The sequence below is a fragment of the Eptatretus burgeri genome, chromosome 2 (genome assembly GCF_056783735.1).
Source record: "Eptatretus burgeri isolate ZD-2024b chromosome 2, Ebu_testis_v1, whole genome shotgun sequence".
Classification (NCBI taxonomy): Eukaryota; Metazoa; Chordata; class Myxini; order Myxiniformes; family Myxinidae; genus Eptatretus; species Eptatretus burgeri.
Window position 1 is genome coordinate 124,753,710 of NC_140962.1, and position 22,198 is coordinate 124,775,907.

The 22,198-nt window shown below is 43.1% G+C and overlaps 1 protein-coding gene across 2 annotated transcripts in view; it reads left to right on the forward strand.

Moving 5' to 3' along the window:
- The window catches only part of LOC147032996 (phospholipid-transporting ATPase IF-like), a 140,944-nt gene that overhangs the window by 73,155 nt on the left and 45,591 nt on the right, over window positions 1-22,198 (forward strand). For both annotated transcript variants that reach the window (XM_085871099.1, XM_085871098.1), the window contains exons 13-21: window positions 660-815; window positions 3,193-3,386; window positions 3,501-3,569; window positions 8,864-8,937; window positions 9,858-9,961; window positions 13,136-13,317; window positions 17,318-17,527; window positions 17,817-17,970; window positions 18,108-18,210. In XM_085871099.1, the coding sequence (XP_085727225.1) occupies window positions 660-815; window positions 3,193-3,386; window positions 3,501-3,569; window positions 8,864-8,937; window positions 9,858-9,961; window positions 13,136-13,317; window positions 17,318-17,527; window positions 17,817-17,970; window positions 18,108-18,210 (1,246 nt within the window). The remainder of the gene's footprint in view (window positions 1-659; window positions 816-3,192; window positions 3,387-3,500; window positions 3,570-8,863; window positions 8,938-9,857; window positions 9,962-13,135; window positions 13,318-17,317; window positions 17,528-17,816; window positions 17,971-18,107; window positions 18,211-22,198) is intronic.

The following is a 22,198-nucleotide window of genomic DNA, read 5'->3' on the forward strand; positions in this document are numbered from 1 at the left end:
CTGTTACTTCAAACCAAAAAATGCAAAAAGATAACTTGGCCATGCTTTCATTGTATGTATTTGTTGAAAAAATACAAAAAAAAAAACAAGAAGATGAAGTGATCTGTTGTTTTTATGCAATCGAGGTGCTTTTCTGCACAACCAGAGCATACCTTAGGGTGCCTACATTGGTTTTATGGGCATACCATCATAAACAAACTTCCCTCCCCACCTTAACTTTGCTCTGGTTTCTATGTCATCGTGTAACAACCCTCGCAAACTATTTCAGGTTCCTGCGTTTCCGGGTTGCTGCCCGGGTTGCTTTCCTCTTTCTCCTACGGCTCAGTACATCTCAGTTTCTGTAACTTTGTGTGGGGCCCTGCTGTCTTGTCCCTTCCCTTGTCCCACCCCATGTCACCTGACAACTGGCCCGAAGACAACCACATCATCATTTAGGCTTTTCTTTTCCTACCCAGTTTCCTACTGCTTTGAAATGTCTTTCTTGTTTTATTTTGTTTGATTTGTTAGTTTGATGATATCTTTAACAATAGCCTTAGTTGTAGTGGAATTCCAAAGAATAAACCTGTCTACTCTTTCATAATGAAAATGGGGGATGATATCGTGCAACTTTCCTAATGCATTGTTCATTGTTCTTTTTCGATGCATCCTCACCTCTTTAGGTAGAATATGTTCTTACAGACAAAACTGGAACATTAACAGAGAACATTATGACATTTCGGCAGCTCAGCTTCCTGGGCCAGGCTTACAAAGAGGCTGATGGGAAGCTGGATCCTCTAACTCGCTCACCTGTCAGCCACGACCCTCTTGCTATTGCTGTATGGTCTACACTCTCTTCCTGTTTTTTTTTGTTGATATTAATTTTATCTCCACTACCATTTTTGCATTTGATATAGAATTACCCTTTTTTGTACCTCACCATGCTGAGTCAAGTTCAGTGATTTTTCAAGGTTTTTTGATACAATATTGAGGCTCGTGTAATTGCTAACACACATAATGTGTAATAAAGGGAGTGGGAGACGAGAGGGACGGGAGAGGGAAGCACAAAACAGTGGGGAACAGAGACATTAGGAGATGTTGGATATAATCTATACATTTTGGAGAGAATGGTGAATGTATACTCTGTCTTTACATGTAAAGCTCATATGGAAGTTTCAGGCATTCATGGGGAAAGCATTTGGACTGTTTGATGTCTTCCTGATTGCTATTGTGTTTGGGCATTCGTTCGCAAGGTTGGGTGAGGGCATTGCAAATTTCCAACAATTCCTTCATTGATACTACTACTACTACTACCACTACTATTACTACTACTACTACTACTACTACCGACAAAGCTTGGTGTTGCCTTAACGGATAATATAAGGAAGCTGGTTTAAGATTAGGTTCTTGAGTTTGAGCCCTGTCGACCCATTAAATAACATCAGGTGGGTTGACTCAGCCTGTTACATTTCCGAGGTCAGGAAACTGAGCACTCAACCTGTTACATTTCTGCATTAGTGGCACGGGGCACTGCAAAATAAAATAAAATGAAAAATGGAAATAGGAGGCACTGCAAAATATTTTTAAAATGCTGGAAATAGGGGGAACAGCCATGCTTCCAGAAATGATGCAACCAGCAGCCACGGGCTGCATATGAAATTATGATGATGACTACTACTACTTTTAATTGCCCCAATTTTTCCTACCTTCTTAATGGGTTAACCAGGACAATTACTTTAGGCCCAAATCATTCATAAACTACGACACTCGGTGGAGCACATACCTCCGCCATGCAATCCACGAGAACATATCTCGTGCCTGATCCACGAGAACATATCGAGCCCAATATATTTTTGAAATATCATGCTATACAGAACTATATCATTTTTGGCCCAATCTCTCAATGGTGAAGAATCACTTTAAAAATTAAATAATTCTCGTATCCAGATACGGATTCGGATCTTCACCAAATTGAATCAATTCTTCCTTGTCACACGCCCAACGTGTCCACCAAGTTTTGTCCGAATCCGTCCATAACTTTTTGAGATATCATGCTATATATCTTCTTGGCCCTCTCTCTCAATGGTGAAGAATCACTTTAAAAATTCTTGTCGTCGGATCTGAATCCAGATCTTCACTAAATCTAATCAGTTTGTCCTTGTCATACACTGAACATGTTCACAAAATGTTATCCGGATCCGTCCACAACTTTTTGAGATATCCTGCACACAAACAAAGACAAACGGGTGAAAACATAACCTCCTTCACCTTTGGTGGTGGAGTTAACTAGTTTTCCAGGCCTGACTCTTGACTGATAGGGACAGGAATTTGGACTTTGTTGCAGGGTAACCGTGATAACTGGCCTCCTCTTCACAGAGACACCGTAGAATCTTTAACATCCACCAACTAATGCTGACAGACGTCAGGTGGGGAACCCAGCATAACAAAACCTCATTCGTTGAAATCGAGACACAAATTGGCAATTAATGTCCATGAGGTCTCTGGTTTTTGAAGTGGCTCACACCATCCAGAGAGAGATTGAACTCTTAAAAAAAAAAGGTGGGGGGTGGGGGGATGTCCAAGTGGGCTCGACCTTGTTTTGCCACTTTTCTACTTACTCCCCAACACGATCAATTCACTTCTGCTATCTTGATACCAATTTGTGAAAACCCTTTACTTTTTGGTGATCTACGAACTTTACTTGGTGATTTCCTTCGTTGTATTAAGTGTAAACTTTGGTTGTGTGTTATTCTGTTCTTACTGTGGTTTGTTGTTTATTACAAATAATTCATTTGAACGTCTTTGTGTATCTGTCTCTAAGGCAGATGGTTTTGTGGTGATTACATGGTGCATGACCTGGCGGACACAATTTGCCAAAATTTCATTCGACCATCAAAGTACTTTAATATCCCTGAAGACACGCAGAGTTTTTACGTGCCTGGAAGTCTCAATATAAGACAACACCAAATCCTTGTTTGACAGATGCATCACCAACATTTTCTGAATAAAGCGAATTTGTTAAATTCTTAGTATGGATTTTGTAATACATTGAAGTGTTAGGGTCAGGGGAGGGGTAGAGGGGGGAGAAAATGGAAATCCATTGACAATGTTATTGTTGAGTATTTTATCAGTTTTCCCTACTTTACATTCGTCTTCATGCTAGGAAGACTCTATTCCCATTTGAGAGGAAGATTTCCCCTTCCCTCAACTCTGTAGGACTGGATGCAACCATCAACACTCCCCACGACAATGGCACTCTGCCACACAGTGCGCCTTCTCCCAACTTCACTGCCCCATCGCTGCTTGCAGACGTCGGTGACTGCTCACCAGCCCATTCACGATACCACACCTAAATTGGAGTACCTGGCTACATCTGCAGATGAGAGAGCGCTTGTGGAGGGGGCGAGCAGGTGATTAAAATGTTCTTGGTATTGCGAATTTGGGGAACCAAAATGGCAATTTTTTTAATGCAACTTGCTCATATATTTGGATTTTCGTAAATTGACGGTCCCATTGCACTGCAGATTTGGTGTGGTGTTCCTGGGCTTGCAAGGCAGTGAGATGGTTGTTAACATTCATGGTGTGAGAACCAGGTAAGTCTCACAATGTATTTTTTTTTTCAGTACTGAAATTGCAAAGACCGATTTTTGTCTTTTTCCACTTTGGCAGATAACTCGAAGAATCGGTATTAGCAACTTAGATTAACTTTTACTGCAGCGAATCTGGAACGAAGCCAAAAGATGACCGTTGAATCGACACACCGTGGGTTTCAAAGCTTTGGTGGAAAATTGTCCTCGTATGCCTTGAGTTTGATCACCATTTGGCATTTTTATCTTTCGAGAAAAAGACCAAATGGTTCAAATGACCCTTTCAATGATATGACGTGCATGATCACTGTATATTTCATCAACTTGCGGCCAGTCGATACAGACAAGAGGAAGTGAACCTGAGAATTTATCTGTTGTTTGAAATGAACTCTATGAGATGTGTATTACATATTATTTTATTGTGTGTGTTAAAGAAAAAGCAACTATAACATAATTCAGTAGAGCGCATATCTCCGCCCCGGCTGAATAATTTTGCATCGCAGTGATTGCCTGGATCTACATCAGCACCTTAACCAAAATCTAATCGACTTGTTCTCGTCACCTGCCCAAACCGTCCACAACATTGTGAAATATCATGCTCTACATCGTCTTTGGCCCAATTTCTCTTAATGGCGAAGAATCACTTCGAAAATTACAAAAATATTGGATCCGTATATGGATTTTCAACAAAATTGAATCGATTCTTCCTCGTCACATACCCATCTTGTCAACCAAGTTTCGTCCGAATCTGTCCATAACTTTTTCAGACATAGTACTATGCAACATTTTTGTCCCGATCACTCACTGGTGAAGAATCACTTAAAAAATTTATCGCTTCTGGGCCTTCACCAAAATCTAATCAATTCTTCTGTGGCGTACACCCAATCTGTCCAAATTTCATCCGAATCCATCCACGATGTTTTTGAGATATCCTACTCACAGTCAGACAGACAGGCAGACAAACAAAGTAGAAATCACTCATAGAGTGACACTTGGCGAAACGATGAATCAAACACGGTTGTAATTTATCCTCCATTGTCAGGGCTGGGAAATAAATAAATAAACAAACAAACAAACAACAAATTTGTATGCAGGAGAGAACTTAAAATCACCAATTTAAATTCACCCCATCTTCCAATGTCAAAGGATCATTTTAAAAGTTCCAGGATCCGCAGCCGGATCCTGACCAAAAAATTGTATTGCTGTCCTTGGCCGGTCACCTGCGTACACAAAAAAACCTCAGAACGATTGCTTAACAACTGTGGACAAAAATCATGTGAAAAACAAACAAACAAATAGACGGACGGACAAGAAAGACGTCATGCAGAGCACGATACTTGTGAAATCCCTCAAATGAATTTGAACTTTAAAATAATAGGTTGTTGAAGAGAATGGCCAAATATGCAAGTCCTCTTCAAATTTCAAGTCAATCGGATGAAACACAAGTGGAGGCCATTCAGCCCATCATGCCAGCACCACATCAACACCGCACCAATTTATCAACACCTGATCAAAATAAGAAAAATCCAAAATGTTTTTAATTATTGTGGGTTTTTATTTTTTGTTCCAGGCGAGGGGGCAAGGGCTTTGATAGTCTTGGATTAAAAAAAAAAAAACACATAAACCACACAACACCCATTGACGAGACCCCCACCAACAACGCTCCGTACACATGTACACAAAATTAACCATCAATGCTCAAGCTACTTAAAAGTCCTGCCAATATCCCTATACCCCTCTATCTCCATAACTTCCAGGTACCTATCTAATTCTAATTTAAACTTATCTACTTTTTCTGCTGCCACTACCTTTCCAGGGAGACCATTCCATGCATTAACTAGTCTTTGAGTAAAAGTCCCCTGCCTTAATACCATCTTAACCCTCCTCTTCTTTACTCTCATCCTATGGCCCCTGGTCCTATCACTGTCTACTCTGTTGAATAATTAATCTGCACTTATTTTATCCATACCTTTCATTATCTTGAACTTCTCTATCATATTTCCTCGTAATCTCCTCCTTTCTAGTGTATAAAGCCCCGTCTCCTTCAGCCGCTCCTCATACCTGAGTCTGAAATTGACAATTTTAGAAATTTGGCCTTTGATGACCTTTTGGCCTGTGTTGACCTCAAAAATAATTGATGATTTAATTGACTGACTTGATGTGCAAATCTTCAAATTTTGTAATGGAAGAGCGATGACACAGAACAATTTGGGACACAACATAACGAAGGCAACCGCAGCAGAAAAGGGAAACACTAACAGTAGGATGGAGGGAGAAAGTAGACAGAGATTGACAAAAAGGGATGCAGGTAACAAAGAGGGGAAAGGGAGAACACAAAGGGTGGACTAAATGGATACATAAGTGAAATTGTGTTTGACCAGTTTGTGATTTTGTCAAGGTCTGAGGAGAGGGACGAGGCTGCTATCTATCTGTCAGAAGGTTGAAAGATATCATGGCAGAGTGCAGAGTCATCAGCAAAGAGATAGATGATTTTGCAGAGTCAGTGGGATCATTGAAGAAGATTAGGAATAATATGGGGCCTACAACACTGCCTTTGGGTACTCCAGCGTTGACAGGGAGAGGATATGAAAGGGTTCCGTTGAGAGCCACACGTTGTCTACGAGAATGGGAGAAGCCAGTAATCCAAGAGTGGAGTTGGCCTTGGATTCCATAGGCAGGCCGTTTGGAGAGCGAGGCAGGATGCCAGAGTGTATCAAAAGCTCGACATATGTCGAGAGAGACAGCCCTGTTCTCATGTCTGATATTGAGGGTCTCCAACATTGTTGGGAGAGTGGAAGCAGCACGTCCAAGGTAGAGTGACCAGATCTGAATCCGAATTGATGATCTGAGATGAGGCTTTTGGAGAAGAGGAATGATGTTATGTCAACTGCGATGATGGATTCCATGACCTTACTGATGATTGGAAGTTAGCTGATTGATCTGTAGTTAAGGGGATCTGTTTTTGCACCTTTTTTTGTCTAATGCTGTGATGTTGGCTAAGTCACAATTTCTCAGGTGGATATAGGAGACCAATGCTGAAATGATGAAGTGTAAACAAACGAACAACAACAATAAAAAAAAACCCTGTGAAAGTGTGAATGTAGAAGCAGGTCACATTTTATGACCTGTGAATACGCAGGGTCCGTGAATACCGAATCCGTGAATAGCGGGTTCCTACAGCATAGATAAACGTAAAAGACAGTCCAGCCTGCCTTGAAGCCGTGAAGCCGTGAAGCCATGTGACTATATGTCTAGTCAGGGTGCAAATGACGTTCAAACAGTACATAATACACACATACGTCTTAATTCTGTACTATTGGACTGTACCTTTTAAACCTTGAGACCCTGAAGACCCATTAAGACTCCCTAAGACCTCTGAGACACTTAAGACTCCCAAAAACCAAAAGACATTTAAGACCTTATGTCCCTTAATACCCCCATGACCCCCAATACCCACAATATCCTAAAGACCCTTTTTAGGTCATCTCTTCGAGCATGACCTAATAATATTGGTGTTGAGAGGAGAGGTGACGATCCGTCCGTCCGTCGGTTCGCAATGAAGTTGAAGTGGGAGATCTGGTCATTAGTGATCCGGATAGAGGTCGATGAGACGTACACGATGGTATGACGTTCAAGGTCACCGAAGGTCAAGGTCAAGGTCACGAGGCCTTTGAAGTTGCGAAAATGACGATTTTCAAATTCTATCTCCTCCGCTATTTCTCAAGCGATCTTGAATTTGATTGTGGCAAATGAATCTATGTGACAATATCTAAATTTTGATCAGGCCGGATTTTCGATATTCGCTTTCGTTTTCGTGTCACGTGACTTCAAAGTTGGCAAAAAATGCGAAAATGACGATTTTCAAAATCTATCTCCTCCTACATTTCTCAAGCAATCTTGAATTTGATTGTGGTATATAAATCTATGGGACAATATCTAAATTTTGTCGGGCAGGATTTTCGATATTCGCTTTCGTTTTCGCGTCACGTGACTTCAAAGTTTGCAAAAACTGCCCTACCTTCAGGAGGCTATATATTTTCTCGCAGAGATGACCATCACTCCCGCACGGGGGTAATTTTTCCCTTTATTATCCTTTTGATACTTTAGACACTTTTTGATCCCTTCCCCCTTTTGATCTTTTATACCCCATCGACCCCTAGAGCCTTGGAACCCCTTGAACCTTTAGACATTTGCGCTCCTTAACTCTCCTGAGACCTTAACACCGTTAAGACCCCTTACACCCTTCAGACAGATTAGACAGCTTAGACCCTTGATCATTTTGAGCTTTAGACCACTTGGACCTTTGGTGACCTTTGGTGAAAGAGATTAGACCCTTTCAACACCTTAGATACTAACTCCTATTGGAACATACCCTTTAGACCCCAAAGACACTTTAGGACTATAAGACCCTGTCGACCCCATTAGACCTTCTGTCTGAGGGCCTTCTGAACTAACACTTCAGGTTTACCAGTCGTCATCAAAAGCCCCCCCCCCCAACCATTGTTAAACCACTTCAGTCCAAAGCTAAGAGGGTGCAATGTATGATTAATTAATTATTTTTCTGTTTATTTTTTCCAGGTTCTGCTCATCTTGGTTAGTGGCATCGGGAAAAGTCCCACATGGCATGGAGAAGTCCCACCGGCAAAGAGGAAACGGTGTCCATTACAACAATTTAACCCCATTATAATAAAATGGAAGCCTGGTATAGGCTTAACGGTTAAGGTGGTTGGCTTAAGATCTTCGGGTCCTGAGTTTGAGCCCCTGTTGTGCTATTGAAATAACATCAGTTGGGTTGACTCAGTATGCCACCCTTCTGAGATCGGCAAAATAAGGACCAGCTTCCTGGGGTAAAAAGCCATTCTAGTAGCCTGCGGCAGAGTGGTGACCCATCCAGAACTGTACTACTTAGCCAAATGGAACTGCCCTATGTGCCTCACGGCATGAAAGGAATGGTTATTGAAATGCAGATCTGGCCTATCAGTGGGATACAAAATGTAAACTGTTGAGCCTGGCAGAGGTATGCGCTCTTCCGCGTGCTATTCTAGGTACCTGCGCCACCGAAGGTGGATTGGAGGTTATTCCCCCCCCCCCCCCTTTTTTGTCTGTTTGTGATTGATACACTGTACTGGTTTTATTATCTGTAATGAGGTGCAGATTTAAGAAACAAAAGAAATATGAGTTCTGCATTGACGCCATCTGTAAAAACATGTTTGTGATGGTCATTTATTTAAACGTCAGCCAGTACGTCAGTTTTTGTGTTGTTGATCTTTTTCTCTCCCCTCCCCCCCCCCCCACTCCAGGTTTGAGCTGCTGGACATACTCGAGTTTGACAACTTGCGCCGAAGAATGAGCATCATCATTCGAACAACTTCTGGTAACTTGTCGTTCCTCAGTTGAATATTCAATGCTCTTGATCAACCTTTTCCCCTCTCACTGGAGCATATTGTTTTTTTTTTTGTTTTTTTTTCACTTGAGCATAACACCTCCAAAAAAATCTTATCAAATCAGCTGCAAGATTTATTTCATGACTTAAAAAAAAAAAATTGTCCTTTAAATTTTGGTGCAATTTCATGTAATAAATTGTTTATTCAACAGTTGTATCCTTCTCCTCATCATGCAGCATGTGTTATGCAGACCTTCAGCAGCTGGTGCTGCTGAAGCAGTTACAAGGCCTCCGAAGTTTTGGCATGAATTTGTAATTTGTTCAGGGTGCCAGCGATAGCTCGCCTAATATTCGTGAAGGACACAGTGGGATCTTTAACGTCCACCAACCAATGCCGGCAGACTGGACGCACAGTTTAAAGTCCATCTGAGAGACAGCACACACATTTATACCTCGTCCTGCCTTCGAAACACCAGGACGACAGTTTGTAGCTGGGCCGATATTTAAACCCAAGCTCTGGCTCAGCCGGCTCAGCTCGCCGACATAGTGAAGGGAACGTGATAGCTATGCCGCAGCATCTGGTTGATACAAATTATTTATTGGCTTCATTGTTTTCAAAGTTAAAAGGATCCTTCCTCAAGGTGATTTACATGCAGCCCCCAACAATATAATGGATGATTGGCTTTGATTTAGCAGGAGTTGCATCAGTAGGTTTTATTGAAAAGCTATGGTTGATTTTTGGTTGAAAATTGAAAAAAAAAAAGCTATGGTTGAAAAATTGGCATTGGCAAACAAAATATTGTCTTCAAGCAATTGACAGTGACCCTTTGCTCTAATAAATGGTGTGTTATTGAGCAGTATATCCTTTGTGTGGCAGTTCTAGCATGAGAATGTTGTCTGATTTTGTCCAGGCACTGTATACCTGCTCACGAAAGGTGCAGACTCGGCCATCCTTCCTCTTGTGGTTTCTGGCCCACTGGACAGGACCAAGGAGCACATCCAAAGCTTTGCCCTAGTACGTGGCTGCTGTTTTGTCGATAAACATCGTCTGGTATTTTCATTGCTTTCGTCATGATGTTGATTATTATTGTGATTTCTCACAAATGCACGAGTGTCATGTAAAAACTAATTGCAACACGAATACACTTTCAATAACGTTTTATTTTGGTGCACACTTGTACAATCCCTTGTAGTAATTTTATTATTGACTCGGTGGCGTAATGGTGTAGAGAATCGACTGCTCCGAGTCTGGGAGGTCGGCGGTTCAAACCCTGACCAAGTCATACCAAAGACTTTAAGAATGGTACTTGATGCTTCCTTGCTTGACACTGACCAATTAAAAGGATAGAGAACGGAAAAACAACACTTGAAAGGCAATGGCAAACCACCCTGTATAACCCTTGCCAAGAAACTGCTTCGGCAGCATCAACACTCTTTAAAGAGTGCGGTGCATCGAATCAAATAGTAATTTTTTTTGTGTGTGTCGATTGGCATATTGCCACCTTTTCAAGCAGAACAATTCCATCTGCACCATTTGGTAAAGTTCAGTTTGTGAATCGTAGTGCTGCTCCCTCAAGCTACTTTTAGCTCATCCATTCTCTGAAATCACAATTTTTAGTTTATTTTTGCGAAATAAGGTCATAGAGTGGGTCCTGGTATCCGGCCGTATGTCCGTTCACATTTGACTCAAACATCTTCTCCACAACCACCTGAGCGATACGGACCAAATTTGGTACAAAGCATGAGGACGAGGACAGTAAGCTCTCACGGGGTTGTGCTCCCCATCTGGATCTGCCCATTTGAAGGGAGTTAAAGGGGGTCCAAATGTTGGTATTTCATTCAAAAATTTCAGAAACTGACAAATGGATCCAGACCAAACTGGCCATGCGGCATCGTGACCATTTCCTAACCATAAGTTGTGCTCCCCATGACTGTATCTTATGTCTCCCCTGGAAAGGGGGCCATGGCCTACCTCCCGTTATCCCTCATCTTCACTAAAACCTATTTCCCTCACAAACCACATGACCGACATGGACAAAATTTGGTAGGATTCATCAGAACAGCAAGGTCTCATGAGATTGTGCTCCCCATCCGCGTCCGCCCCCTATAAGAGGCTGGAAAGGGGGTTTCGCCTCAAATCAAGTAATTTCTTTTAAAATCTTCTTGAAACCGGTGGCCAGATGCAGACCAAACTCTTCATGAAACATAAGGACCAAGCTGTTAACTTAAGTTGTGCTCCCCATGACCGTATCACTTCAGGAAGGCCCCCTCCCCCTCATGGTCCCTTCCCCCCTAATCCCTCATTTTCACCCTGCCTGTTGGGGAAATGACTGTCATTCCCACATGGGCTATTTTTAGATTCGCTCTCATCTTTGAAAGCAGGTTAGAGTTGCTTCAGCTCATGTCAGGTGAGTTCAGAGTGGCTTTGCAGTACCTTCATTGTCATACAGTCAATGTGGTTGTCACAATGGTCGTGTTAAGGCACAGATTGTGTTTAACTTATGAGTGTGGATGGAAAGGATGGACTTTTAACGAATGTCCACATCATGGCAAGCTCTGCACAAGTTGGTGATGAGCACTTTGCAATTGCTCTTGAAAATGGCGAAGGTGTCATGAAATTCAGGGTCTTTGTTCAATCCCGCATGGTTGTCATTACTCCACGCGTCCGAGGCAAAAAGCAAGCCTAAGCAATAGGTTCACTATGTGTGTCTGTCTACAAACGTCGGTTTATGATCGAGGAAGAACTTATTTTCAATTGAATGTTATATTTTGAACATGAATCGGGAAAACAAACCTGCCGTTTAACAGTCCGATGCCTGAATTTGTCCCGATTGCACTCGTGCAGAGAGGATTGAGATAATATCTTTACCTGTCGGCCTGTTTGGCGGTCAAACGAAATGGAAAATCATTCCAGATAGGAAACTTACTGTTTTTAGTGATGTCATAAAGGACACAACCAACAGGCCCAAATAACTAACATAACGTGTTCGATAGGGTGGTGTAAAAGACGCTGCATCAACGGCGACAAACTTCCAGAAAAAAATATTTTTCTACAACCTTTAAAATATTTACTTTATTTGAATTGACTTGTGTCAATGTATACACAAATCGCCTTCTTGGCAATTTCAAAAACCTTCCGTTTAGCAGTACTTGCACAAAATGTTACGGCATTTTACATCATCTCGACAAATCAAATTTGCCACTCGCAGACCCTTTCCATGTCCTCCCCCCCCCCCCCTCAAGACTGCATGGGGTAAGGTGTTCCATGAATTCTTCAGTTTTGAATTGTTCTTTTCTGTCATCTTTAAATGATGCATCGTGTCTTATAACATGACTGGTGTTGGCTTAATGGTAAGGGTGGTGGGCTTAGGATCCTAGAATCCTGAGTTCAAATCCCGCTCAGCTGTTGAATTGATACCAGGTGGGGTTGACTCTGCCTGTCATCCTTCCGAGGTCGGCAAAATGAGTGCCAGCTTGCTGGTATCCTGTGTCGGAGTGGCGACCCGTCCAGGATTGTGTCCAATAGCCAAGGAGACTGCTTCGGCAGCACCAACGCTCTAAACAGAGTATGGTCCCGATGGATGGATGGATGAATGTTGTTTTACAACTGTACTTACTGTATGGAAATGCATGTTCCCCGCAAGCCATCGTATGTCCTTGGTGACATGTTCTTCCTTCACTGCTACATGGTATCTGAATCTTGATGAATGCATCCTGTTGCTGCTCACTAAACTCCATCATGTACCTGAGCTGCACCAGCACTTAAATATCTGTAAATTTAAATACCTGTAAAGTGAAATACCTGTAAAGAACCAGTTGTCATAAACGATACCGGTGCATATTGCTTTAGACTTTCAACAAGACTGAAAGAAAGTGTCATAGTTAACTTTTAATTTGCATGCAGTTGTTCCCTAAATATTGGCCAAATTAAAAAATGTTACCATTACTTTTTACATGACTCTCATTCCAGATTGTTTGGTGAAATTTCAGGATTAGACACGGATTATGTCATCAATTTCAATTATGTAACCAGCTGGTGACTATGAACATTGAAAGTGGTGCCAGAGCCGTTAATATTTGTCATCTGTCAGTTTGTTAAGCGGAAAGATCGATGTAATACGGATTGTAATTTTTCTCTTGACAGTCAAAGTTATGGAGGACGGTTTTTCTGCTTTTCTGCCTTCTACAGGAGGGTCTGCGTGTTCTGTGCTTTGCTGCTCGAACACTCAGTATGGAGGAGTTTGCCGAGGCACAAAGCATGCTGACAAAGGCACGCACAGCACTCTCAGAGCGACAGGTGAAGATCCGTGAGGCCTACGCAGCACTGGAGACGCAGCTCGACTTGCTGGGTGCAACTGCTGTCGAGGACAAGTGAGAACATAACTCTTTTGTTGTTGTTATTACAGCGCTGCGACATCGCGCTGTTATATAATTGGCTATTCTGTCCTGTGTCTTCTGTCACACTTATGGGCCGCGTACGTCCCTTTGATCTGAGAGCTATCAATAGAAATTAACCATGAGTTGATTCAGCAAAAGAAACACGGCACAACACACAGAGTACCTCGGGACACCTCCCCCTCCCTCCCAACCCTTCCCTCCCCCCAAACCCCTTCTCCTTCTCCCATTCCCATTCATACACCCCGAGATAGATCAAACTCTGCGAAGATTCCTCCTTCTACAAAAAAACTCGATTTCTCTCAGAGATTCCAAACTCAAAGGTAACCAGGAAATTATGGCCTCGCCGATCAATCTGTGCAGGTCAAAGACTGTAACCCCCAACGTTATAACCTTTTCCCCCTTTTGCACAAAACCATTTTTGGAATACATAACTCGTATTCGCAAAAATTACACACTCATGTATTACCAGCAGGTACCCCCAGGAATTCCACGTAATATAAAATGTGACTTGAACAATATTATGTAAAGAACAGTTAAATATATCATGGAGATTTAATGTTGTTACCTCCACCACCGAAGGTGAAGGAGGTTGTTTTCACCTCTTTCTGTCTGTCTGTGTGTTTGTTTGTGTACAGGATATCTCAAAAAATTGTGGACCGATCCGGATGAAATTTTGTGTGATAAGGACGAACTAATTACATTTTGGTGAAGATCTCGATCCGGATCCAGCTACGAGAATTTTTAAAGTGATTCTTCACCATTGAGAGATGGGGCTAAAAATGATATACAGTAAAACCCTCTTAATTGGAGGCATTTTTAACCGCGAAATCGGCTAATCCGCGGGCCCATCATGGACCCCAAAATTTAAACATGAAATAGTAGTATTTTTTGGGTGGAATGTGGGTCTTTGATTTCAACCGCGGTCAACTGAACCGTTGTACAAGTGTGAATGCGCAGATGTTGGTGTAAAACACACAATGGCTTGTCAAATCATTGACATATGTTCGCTAACCGCCGACACCTGCTATAATCCGCGGTTTAAGCCCTTAATCCGCCGTTTAACCCAACAATTGAGTCCTTTTTGACACGCGGTGAGCGAATCTGAGGTGGCGGGGTGTCATAAACTCGCTCTTACCTCTTCTGTATAAAACCTCAGGCCAAATCCATCTCAATCATAACCTTAGACGACTTACTGCAGACCACACATTGATTATCCACGATTCTACGACCATTCTACAGCTTTCTACTGCCTTTTCAAACATCGAAGCTAGCTTCTTCTTCATCTCCCTCCGACATTGCTGTGACGTCATCGGTCAACATGCCGGGGGAAAAGAGGAAACGCACACATCCAGAACTGTTTCCGAAAAACTTTTGTTAGTGGACAGGATTGTTTCTGGGAAGGAGAGTAAAGCTGAGATATCCAGGAAAACTGGGGTACAAGAGAGTACCTTGAGAGGATGGGTGAAGGAGGAGGCCAACCTTCGCTCCTTCATACAGGACCTCGACGAGGAGAGCGGGCTGAGCCGCAAGAGAGCCAGGAAGGCTCAGGATCCAGCGTTATTATTCGCGGTTTTCTTAATATTGTTGATGGATCCGCGGATCATCTAAACTGCGGATTTTTATTTTATGGACCCCAACGGCCGCGATTTAAAAGAGTTTTACTGTATAGCACGATATCTCAAAAAAGTTGTGGACTGATTCGGACGAAACTTGGTGGACCGGTTGGGTGTGTTGCAAGGATGAATTGATTCGATTTTGGTGAAGATCCGAATCCGGATATGGATACGAGAGTTTTTTAATTTTCAAAGTGATTCTTCACCATTGAGAGATAGGGCCAAAAACGATATAGTACTTCAAAGCATATTTCAAAAATGTATTGGGCCCGATATGTTCTCCTGGATCAGGCATAACGTGGCAGAGGTGTGCACTCCACCGAGTGCCCTTCTAGTTTAGCTATGTGCTCACTAAAAATGTTTCCCGATTAAATCAACCACCATTCACCCCCCCCCCCCATCCCAAACCCCAAGTCCTCAACTCTCCTCTCTCAACTGCAAGTCCTCAACTCTCCTCTCTCAACTGCAAGTCCTCAACTCTCCTCTCTCAACTGCAAGTCCTCAACTCTCCTCTCTCAACTGCAAGTCCTCAACTCTCCTCTCTCAACTGCAAGTCCTCAACTCTCCTCTCTCAACTGCAAGTCCTCAACTCTCCTCTCTCAACTGCAAGTCTTCAAGACCTCAACAAATGTTATTGGCCTCCTTGTGAAAATGATTATTGTTGGTGGACTCCCAGGCAGCCAAGATGCAGCCAAAGGAGGACTGGTTGAAGAGAGCAGCCAAAGTGTGATCAAGATCAGCAGAGCAGGGTTTGAGAACATGGGCTTTATGCCAGCTCAGCCTACAGCTCAGCCCATTGAAGCAGAACATAACTTTATCCTTTCTCGAGAGTCAAGAAGGCAATGGTCATGAGGGGCGTGGCTAAACGGAGCAGGATGAGTTTGGTACACGAGAGCTGGAGGCAAACGCTGAGTTTAGACATTCAAACTTTTATTTTTAACAGAGTCTGAGGTGAGGGAATTTACAGTGAGTGAGGGAATAGTGGAAGAACATATGCTCGAGACCGACTTGACAAGGTGCTACCAGAATTTTAAGGAAGGAGAATGGTTGGAGAGTACAGCCTTGTGAGTACTAAGAGTGTTTTCTGGCTTGTCTAAAGATGGAAACACACTTGTGAGCCTTCCCGAGTGACCTCGAGTTGCCCCAAGTCAGTTTAGCCTTAGAATGCGAGCTGCTCAACTTCAACTGCCTCATCACAGTCTTCCATTTACTTTACATGCCTTCTATTCCCTTCGAAACATTGATTTTATCTCTTCCCCTTGACATGTCTTGAGTTTACTTGTGACTTTAAAAAGTTAAAAAAAAAAAAAACTTTATTCCATCTGTTTGCTTGTCTTTTGTTTTATGTTTGCTTACACCTGTATGTCCATGTGACTCTTGTCTGTCGCCTGGGCACCTGTTTTGCGTTGCCCTTTTGTTAATTCATTTGTCCCATTATCTTTCAGCTCTTCTATGAGCTTTGAAGTAAAAAAAAATATATATTTAGCATGCTTTACATGACCCTCATTCCAGCACTGAATAATTATTCAGTGTGCAACAGTTTTTAATTTATTTAATTGAAATGAGGACTACAAAATATTTTTCTTGAAGCTACAGCATGATGTTACTAACTGCTGTTTTGGACAATTATTTGTGGGAAATAGCTCCCACTTGATGGTAAATGTTGTGGATTTCACATTCATACAAATCTCTTTTTTACTGCCTCTCCTCCACTGTCGCTCCCTTTGCTCTCTCAGCTATCCGACTCTCCCCGACAACTCTAGGACACATGTGTTCTTCCTGTAACTCCATCCTGGTTTATCTTACAAACTCCAGGCTGACTGCATACCTCAACTCTTATTCCTCACTTTGCCAATATGTGGAACCATCTTTAGGTCATCCACCCTAACCACCACTCTTCTTTCCTGAGCTTCACGTAACGGTGCACCACCATCTCATGTCACCCCCCATCCTTACCCACAATCTTTGTCACCCCCATTAACTCTTCCTAACCCAAACCTCGAACTTGGATTGCAGTGTTTCCTTCTCTCATGTTCTCTTTTCTGTTCATTCATTCCTTTGCTTATTGTGTACAATCGTTGCCCTCGATGTCTTGCTGTCAGTTCATAACCTCGACCCTTGATCTTGTAGAGGGGGAAAAAAAAGCTCATATTTCATTGAACATGTGTTGTTCGACCTGAAATATTGTTTCATTCTCTTTTGAGATGATTGCAGTTTTGTGTTTTGACAAGATCAGAATTTGCCTGAAATTTCAGAATTTGCCTTCTTGACAATTTGGAGCTTTTGTTGAATAATTTTGCCAAGGACAGAATCTTAATGTAGTGGAATATTTGAATGAAGTCGTGATAATTTTTTGCCAGGTTGCAGGTTGGTGTCAAAGAGTCTCTGCGGAAACTCCGCGAAGCAGGTATGCGGATTTGGACGTTGACTGGAGACAAGCAAGAAACTGCAGTGACAGTGGGTTATGCCAGTGGTCAGTTTACCGCTGGCACAAAACTCATTGATATGGAACTAGCTTTCAACGAGGGCTCCCCCCGTCTCGAGCATAATCTGAGACAAGCACTCACCCAGTAAGGGGATCACTTTTTCAACTCTACAATCAACATTTTTCTTTTAATTTTGCAGTTTGAGGCCTCAATTTGAAGTCCATTCGTGAATTTTCATGTCAGCCGTCTCCTTCCTGAGTTGCACTTGCTTCTTCGACATTTGTCTTTCTCTGCATTTTCTTTCTACCTTTTTTGCTTGAGCATCCTTTACACTGTGCAGCCTGCATTGGAATCTCTCATTCATGATTGTTTTTTTTTTTGTCCTTTCAAACCAAATCCTCATTTTCTGAATGATGAATTTGTTTCACCACAGGATCATGTCAAACCCTCATCGGGAGCATGCACTGGTGGTATCAGGTGCACGTCTTGGTGTGCTAATTAATATTCATAGTGAACTCTTCAGGCAGCTGAGCACACGAGTTGACACTGTGCTGTGCTGCCGTATGGCTCCACTGCAGAAAGCTGAGGTTTCTTGTTTTCCTTCCTTTAGTTTCAAACTCGTCCCTCCTTTCCATTTCCACATGGTCACATTGCTCGCCCATATTTAATTTATATGTCTCGTGGAATATTCTTGTGAAGGTGTTTCTGTGGGTGTGATTGGTAGGTGGTGCGCTTTGTGAAGGAGCTACCCACGAAACCCGTGACATTAGCCATTGGTGACGGAGCCAACGATGTGGGGATGATTCAAGAAGCGCATGTTGGAGTGGGTAAGTTGTGGATAATGGGATTTATGAAACTTTGGGGAAAAGTACTTGCCCGTTGATGTTGGTAACCTAATAAACTACCATATGCAAGAATAAGATGGCACCACCTGAGCAATCCCAAAGGAAAGGCTGAAGTTTGATGTTTAAAAGGTTAAAAATATATATATATTTTTTAATGAAGGCCATTCAGTGGTCAAAACAAAACAACAGTGTAGGGATGTTTTTTTGTATACCTTGGCGAGGCTCGTATGAGAGCTAACACACAACGCACAGCAAGGGGGGCATGAGACGAGGGGCGGGAGTGGGAAGGACAAAACAGTGGGGAACAGAGACATAAGAAGATCTGTGGAAGGGAGAGGGATGGGGTGGGGAACATGGGGTATACAAGATGGACATTACAGGGACTTTCAGGAAGGAAAGCAGGGAATTTGAAGGAGGTGGGTTTGGGGTGGATTAACGGGGGAAGAAAAGATCGAGGATTTGGATGGGGGACGATAAGATGTGGTGGTGAACAGCTGTTTTGAAGGCCTGGAGGGAAGAATGGGATTGAAGAGAGTGAGGGAGTTTATTCCAAAGGTGGAAAAAAGAATGAAAGAGTGAAGGTGAGCAGTGAGTCGTGATTTTGGTAGTTTTACCTGAAGGGGGTTGTTGGCAGACTTTGAGCGCCCTGCGGAAATATGGTGGGGACAAATCGCAGAGATAGCAGGGGGGGGGGGGCGAGACCGGAGAGGAGACTATAGAAGAGAGAAAGACCAACGACCTGTCTCCATTGAGAGAGTGAGAGGCCCAAAGACTCAGCCTCATTGCGGGAGATACCAATGATGTGAAATGCATTGGTTTCCACAGCGTAAAGCCGAGAAAGGTGGGAGGCAGGAGCACCAGCCCAGAGGGGAGAGCAGTCCTCCATCAGGCTGCGGACGAAAGCTTTGTATGTGGTCAGGAGCTCAGGTGGGCCGAGGAAGGACTTTGCATGATGGAGAATTCCCAGTCGGCGACTGGCTTTGAAGGCGAGGTTGGAGATGTGGCTTTCCCAGGAAAGATCATGGCAGATCGTGAGAACAAGAAGCTTGAAAGAAAGGACTTCTTCCAGCGGATTGTTGAAAAAGTAGATGGAGTGGGGGGGGGGGTTCCAAATAATCCTTTCGGAAAGACAAAGTGAGAGTGTGAGATTTGTCAGGATTCAAAGACATGTTCCACGTGTTGGACCAGTTTGTGATTTTAACCAGATCTACAGTGAGCGAAGAAGCTGCTGCTTGCCAGTCTGAGGGATGACAGATGGTACGGTAGAGGGTGGAGCCATCAGCAAAGAGATAAAGAGGATTTTCCAGAGAGTCGGAGAGATTATTGATGAAAACCAGAAAAAGAACAGGGCCCAAAACGGTGCCTTGAGGAACTCCAGCCTGGACAGGAAGAGGGATGAAAGAACTCCATTTAGGGCCACATGTTGACTGCGAAAGTCTGCGAGCCATGAGTGGAGAAGGCCTTGGATATCATAGGGAGAGAGTTTGGTGAGCAGGGCAGGGTGCCAGACCGTGTCAAAAGCACGCGATATGTCTCAGGATACGGCTCTGATTTCATGTCCGGCATTGAGGTCCTCCATCCATTGTTGGGAAAGCAGAAGCAGCATATCCAGGGGAGTGTGGCCTGGTCTGAAACCAAATTGATGATCGGAAATCAAGCCATTGGAGAAGAGGAAGGATTTAATGTGTGAAGCAATGATGGATTCCATATCCTTGCTGATGATTGGGAGAAAGCTGATTGGTCTGTTGTTGCAGGGATCTGTTTTTGCACCTTTTTATGCAGGGCGGTAATGTTTGCTGATTTCCAAGCAGATGGCAGATGACCTTGAGCAAATGAGAGGGTGAATAAAACAGAGAGAGGGTGAGCAAGAGCAGAGGAGCAGGTTTTTAGGACACGTGGGCTGATGCCATCTGGACCGGTTGCAGAATCTGAGTCGAGGTTTGACAGCAAGCTCTCCACCTTGTCAGGAGAAAAGGACACAGGTTCAAGGGACAGTTGCATACGACTGGGTAAGGTGGGTACAGAAAGCGATGGATTTTGGACACCAGATTTTGATGCAAACACCGAGTTTAGACATTCAGCCTTTTCATGTGCGGTATCAGCAGTGCGGCCATTTGAGGTAAGGGAGGGGATGGAGGGGGAACATACACCAGAAACAGATTTCATTAAATGCTTCCAGGATTGGGAGGAGGGAGAGAGGTTTGAGAGTTCAGACTTGTGCTTCGAAAGATGTTGTTTTCTGGCTCTCCTGAGGGTAGATACAGACTTGTTCCGAACTTTATGGAAGGAACTGAGATTACCCTCAGTTGGGTTTGCTTTCCATGAGGCAAAGTCAAGTTGTTTCAGGACAACTGCCTCACCACAAGCTTCAGTGAACCATGGGCAGGAGGAAGAGTTGGACAACTGAAGACGAGAGGGGATAAATCTGTGCACGAGGGAGAGCAAGTTTCTTTGAAAGAATTCCCAGGATGAGTTGATGTTGGAGAAAGTAGCGATGAGAGACCAGTCTTGAAGTTTGACGGTTGCTTGGAGATCCTGCCAGTCGGCTTGAGTGAAATGCCAGACTCGACGGCGCTGAGGTGGTTCCCTGATAAAGGCCCAGTCGCACCTTGACGTTTTAGCCAGGAATGACAACGTATAAAAACGCACGTAAAACGTTGGCGTACGCTGAAGTTTTGAGGTTTTTTTTCAAGTTTTGGTCGTATTCATAACGTGTTTGTCGTATGCATAACGTATTAGTAACCGGCACAGAAAGTTTCGTTGTGTTAAAGATAACTTATACCAACGAATGCTTCGCCTGTTGTCGGCGTTCACAAACTATGCCCAACGATAGTTTAACTTAGTCATAGTGCGCTGCACGTATCGCCGACGAACTCGTGGCATTCTCTGTTAAAAACCTGCCGCACGCCGATTTAAATCATAACCGCCTGAAAATTGGAAGTGTCAACATCGCAGTCACACCTTGACGATTTAGCCAGCGTATGCCGACCTATGAAAAATGTGTCTAAAACGCTGGGACATGTCGAATACGGTATGGGTAAGTTGTGTATACGTTAGGAGCACGATGAAAAAAACAATGAAGTACGCTGGCATATTACGTGGTGCGTCTAGTACGTCGTGAAATTTCAAGCATGCTGAAAATTTTACGACGTACTCGACGTATGGGGCTCACAAGTTCCGCATACGCTGGCGTAAGTTCTCTGCACGCTCCGCGATCGTTGACACACGTCGGACACACGTTACTTGTAAGTTACTCATAAGTCGAAACACGTCGAGGTAATGTTTAGCATACCCGAAACTTAATTTTTAACCTATGAGTTGCCTGCTTTGAACCTATGTGTAACGTATCTCAAACGCACATTGGCGTATGCAGACGTATTTGATTGACGTCTTCCGGACGTCCACAGAACTTACTGAACGTGTTTCTAACTTACAGCTACCGTATAATGGCGTATTGGCAGCGTTTTGGGGAATTGGTATATAAAAATGGGCTTCACAAGAGGAACCCGTCAGTGTTCCTGACTCCATGTTGAGTAGATGTCACTGGCAGTAGCAGTAGTAGTAGTAATAGCAGTAATAGTAGTAGTAGTAGTAGTAGTAGTAGTTCGAGAGAATTTAGTGATGTCGATGTTATTTGTAGTAGTAGTAGTAGTCATAGTTCGAGAGAATTTAGTGATATCGATGTTGGTAGTAGGAGTAGTTCGAGAGAATTTAGTGATTTCGATGGTAGTAGTAGTAGTAGTAGTAGTAGTAGTAGAAGCAGTAGTAGTAGTTCGAGAGAATTTAATGATGTCGATGTTGTTAGTAGTAGTAGTAGTTCGAGAGAATTTAGTGATGTCGATGTTGGTAGTAGTAGTACTTTCAAGTGACTTGTTGCATAATGTGTGAACAACGTTCGTGTAGCGTGCTTCCAAAACGTTACTCATAGGTTATAAATAAGTTTCGCGTACGCTAAACATTACCTCGACGT